General features: G+C 71.5%; 1 protein-coding gene across 1 annotated transcript; it reads left to right on the forward strand.

Annotated features, from left to right (window-relative positions):
* Positions 1-90: 90 nt before the first annotated feature.
* MNEG_16533 (hypothetical protein) lies at positions 91-2,072 on the forward strand (the record flags this gene model as incomplete). Its single annotated transcript, XM_014034997.1, has 6 exons — positions 91-277; positions 477-685; positions 919-1,081; positions 1,359-1,571; positions 1,765-1,859; positions 2,070-2,072. The coding sequence occupies 6 exons, from the start codon at positions 91-93 to the stop codon at positions 2,070-2,072; spliced, it is 870 nt and encodes a 289-aa protein (XP_013890451.1).
* Positions 2,073-2,205: the final 133 nt, after the last annotated feature.

A 2,205-nucleotide genomic window follows, 5' to 3' on the forward strand; every position in this document is an offset into this window, starting at 1 on the left:
CCCCTCCCCCGGGCCGCCGCCCAGGGCTCCCGCCCTGTCGTCTTCTTCACACGCCACGGCAAGGACTCGATCCGCATGGTGGTCCCAGGAATGGAGGGCCGCAAGCAGGCCGAGAAGCTCAAGTGGGGCGTCAAGCTGCGGCTCGACTTGAAGAAGCCGGTCATAGGCCTGGCGGCGCACCCGCGGGAGCAGCAGCTGGTGGCGCTGTTCGGGGACGGCGCGCTGAGGGGCTACGCGCTGGGGCAGGGCGGGCTCGTGCCGACGTTCACGCTGCCGGGTGGGCGGGGCGGCGCCGGCGGCGGGCAGGATAGGCCTGCAACGGCAGGGGCGAGGGGTCGGCCGTGCTGGTGCGCCGCGTTCTGTATCCTCTGACAGCATGGCCCTATTTGTGCAACATCTCAGCACAGGCAGCGGTGCTTAAGCCTCGCCGCACCCCCCTTCTTCGTCCCCCGCGGGACGCGCCCCCACGCCTGCAGTTGACTCTCTGGCGGGCCGCGTGTCCCTGGCCGCGTGCCTGCTTGAGGGCCACAAGCACCCCTTCATCCCGGGCGCCGCGCTGCTGCTCTACGGCACCCAGAACGGCGGCATCATGGCGTTCGAGCTGGCCGGGCGCGACGAGCCGCGGCTGCTGCTGCGCGCGCGCGCGCCGGGCGGGCGCGCGGTCGTCGGCATGGGCGTGCACAGGGTGCGCCCGCGCCCCAAGTGCGAGGGCGCTGCGCCCGCCCACCCGCGAAGCGGGCCCGCCCCCGCCGGGCGCGTGCGGCCGGCGACCAGGACGCTCCCCGTCCGTGCTCCCCACTGCAGCCGCGTCCATGCCGCCCCTGGCAGTCGGCTGGCCCGAGCCCGCGGCGCGCGGCCCCGCTCTCCGCCCTGCCTGCCGCCCGGGCGCAACAAAAAACAACCTTCCCGCCTAAACAGGACTCCAACACCCTGCTGGCGTTCACCCTGTTGCCTGATGGGGAGGTCGGCGCCCTGGGATGGCAGATGTACTCCATGAGCGCATCCGGGACGCCTGCGGGCGCGGCGGCCGGCCCCACGGGCGCCGATGCGACCGCCGCGGCGGCGGGCGCGTCACGGGAAGGTGCGCGGCGGCGGCGGCAGCGGCGGCCTCGGGGCGCCCTTTCCGACGCGCCGCGCTGCCCGCTTCCCTGCGTGCCGCCCGAGAAACGGACGCGCGATCTCTTCGCAAATTGCCTGCAGCCGGCGTCGGTCGCAGAAGCGCCATGCAACCGGCGCCTCCGCAACCACCCCACCAGCCGGCGGGCGGCGCAGCCTAACAGCACCCTCAATAAATTCTTGATTTGGTCTCAAGCTGAGACAAGTCAACCCGCCTCTCTTAACATTGCCTGGTTGTCCAGGCCGCATCGTGCTGGCGGCCGTCCCAGTCGAGATGCCTACCCTCGCCGCTGCACCCGACGGCGGAGCGGCGGCGGCGCCGGCCACGTCCCGCCCCCCCCAGGCTGGCGCCGCAGGCGGTGCCGCCGGCGGCGGCAGTGCGGCGTCGTGGCAGGACCTGTGGGCGCCCATGGCGGCGGCTGTTGCGGACGATGGCAGCAAAAACTTCCTGCTGGGTGGGTGCTGCCGACGTTCTGTTTGGGGCTGCTCACCGGAGTCTTGCAAGTGGGGACGAGGGAGGATATACCCTGCACCTGTGCAGTCGACATTCGTGATATCCTCCCATTCCAACACAACACTTGTGCCGACTGTTGTGAGACCCGAGCCGGCCCCCGCCTGCCGCGCCCCCCCTTGCGCCCGCCCGCGCAGGCCGCGTGCTGGCGCCGTCGGTGTCGTCGGTCGCGGTGCACCCCACCCTAGGCATCGTGGCCGTGCAGCAGCTGCCGCCCCTCGCGCTGCGCCAGGTCAGCATGGAGCACCGGCCCCCCGGTAGCCGGTCCCGCCCGCGCAGCCGCAGCCGCATTCGCCTCGCCTGGCCCCCCGCTGCCGGCGCTGGTCGCCTGTCGACGCCCACGACCTCTTGCAACGACTGGATCGCTCGTTGGCCCCTGTCTGACCCACTCATATGACCCGAATCACTTCACATCAAGCCGCCCTGCCAACACCCACAACAGTGACACAATCCAGTCCTAATGTGGCTGCTGCTTGTAACCCCCAACTCAGAGCCTAACCGATCCACACCGCACCGGCCCCCTCAAACCCACGCCCTCGCCCTAGAACCCAGGAAGTAGACCCACATCAACCCACGCA

Source organism: Monoraphidium neglectum (assembly GCF_000611645.1).
Source record: "Monoraphidium neglectum strain SAG 48.87 unplaced genomic scaffold scaffold06478, whole genome shotgun sequence".
Classification (NCBI taxonomy): domain Eukaryota; kingdom Viridiplantae; phylum Chlorophyta; class Chlorophyceae; order Sphaeropleales; family Selenastraceae; genus Monoraphidium; species Monoraphidium neglectum.